Raw genomic sequence first — 1655 nt, 5'->3', positions numbered from 1 at the left:
TTGGGGTGTGGGTGGGGTGGGCGGGGAGAAAAGTGCAACAATGAATGAATGGAAATCCACATCGTCTGTAGATGTTAATTGAAATTAATAAAAAAAAAATTCAAGAAAATCACTTAGAAACTATAAGACTAGACTTGAGTCCAGAGTTCATCCAAAGGCACAGCAACCAGGTCAGCTTCAGGAAATGAAAAATGATAAGCTGGGCTGTTGAAAGAATGAGCCAACAATTAATAATTTGAAGTACTACAAAAACAGAGAAAACAAAAGCAATCCTAGGAAATCTAGCAAGAAAAATACTTAGGTAGTAATTCAACTCTTTACCATTTCCTCATCATACTGGGATAGCAAAGAAAGGGCAAAATGTGATTCATGCAAATAGGTAAACTTAGGAATAACTGGAGGTCATATGTATAAGAGGAAGTATTTTATTAATGAATATAACTGAACTAGACTTTATATGGATCAAGGTTACTTCTTGTTTTGATTATTGTTATCAGCCACTTAGAAGTTTTATTAATAAATAAGTAGAGCTATTGGTATTCTGTGTGGCACAGTAAATAAAATGGAAGTAATTTAAACAAGGGAGAGTTATTCTACTCCCATCTCCCAAAGAATCTCATATTCTCTTCCAAAAAGCCAAAGGAGAAAAAATAACAGATTAAAAAAAGATATGCTTATAGTTAAAAAATAATTATAAAAATAATTTTGAAGTAAGAGTATATTGTTGTTGCTGTTATGTGCCATTGAGTCGCTTGCAACTCATAGTGATCCTATGTACAAGAACCTTAAATGACGTTCTATCTTGTGCCAACCTCACTGTCTCAAACACACTTATTCCCACGATTCCACTCACAGAATCGATCGATCTCACCAAGGGTCTTCCTCTTCTGTGCCATCCCTCCACTCTCCCAAGCATGATGTCCCTCTCCAAGGACCAGTCCCTCATTGCAACATGCCCAAAGTAGGTCAGACGAAGCTGCAGAATCCTTAACTCCAAGGAGCATTCTGGCTTAACCCTCTCCAGGACAAACCTGTTTGTTCTCCTAGCAGTCCATGGTATATTCAACACTCTTTTCCAGCATCACAACTCAAAGGCATCAATTCTCTTTCGATCATCCCTATTCATTGTCCAACTCTCTGATGTACAGCACATTATTGCGAAGACTATACCCTGGATCAGGCGCACCTTAGTCTCCAGCCTGACGTCGTTGCTCTTCAGTGCTCTTGAGAGGTCCCTCACAGCTGACTTTCTCAATGCAATTAATCTCCTGATTTCCTGGCTGCTGTTACCAGGAGCGTTGACTGTGGAACCAAGTAAACTAGAGACATATTTATTATAAGCATTGATGCAGAGGTTTTTTTGTTGCCACAGGGTGATAGTTTAACATCATTAAATAATGCCCATTATCTTCATCTTCCACACAGTGTTAGTGAAACTCTATTAATGTTGTTGTTATGTACCATTGAGTCACTTGCAACTTACAGAGACCCTATATACAACAGCCCTAAACTCTGCTCTGTCCTGTGCCAATTGCACCATCTCCGATACACCCATCCCAATTACCCTGGTAACTGAATCAATCCACCTCATGTAGGGCCTTCCTCTCCTGCACTGTCCTTCCACCCTACCAAGCATGATGTCCCTCTCCAAGGAC

The 1655-nt window shown here is 39.5% G+C and overlaps 1 protein-coding gene across 1 annotated transcript in view; it reads right to left on the bottom strand.

Moving 5' to 3' along the window:
* Positions 1-309: 309 nt before the first annotated feature.
* The window catches only part of LOC102867489 (translationally-controlled tumor protein-like), a 1799-nt gene continuing 453 nt past the window's right edge, over positions 310-1655 (bottom strand). Inside the window, exon 2 of the mRNA XM_006881134.1 lies at positions 310-395. Within this exon, the coding sequence (XP_006881196.1) occupies positions 310-395 (86 nt within the window). The remainder of the gene's footprint in view (positions 396-1655) is intronic.

This window comes from Elephantulus edwardii, unplaced genomic scaffold (genome assembly GCF_000299155.1).
Source record: "Elephantulus edwardii isolate Elephantulus edwardi_28Jun2011 unplaced genomic scaffold, EleEdw1.0 scaffold00012, whole genome shotgun sequence".
NCBI classification, from domain to species: domain Eukaryota; kingdom Metazoa; phylum Chordata; class Mammalia; order Macroscelidea; family Macroscelididae; genus Elephantulus; species Elephantulus edwardii.
This window is presented reverse-complemented; position numbering and strand designations above follow the sequence as displayed.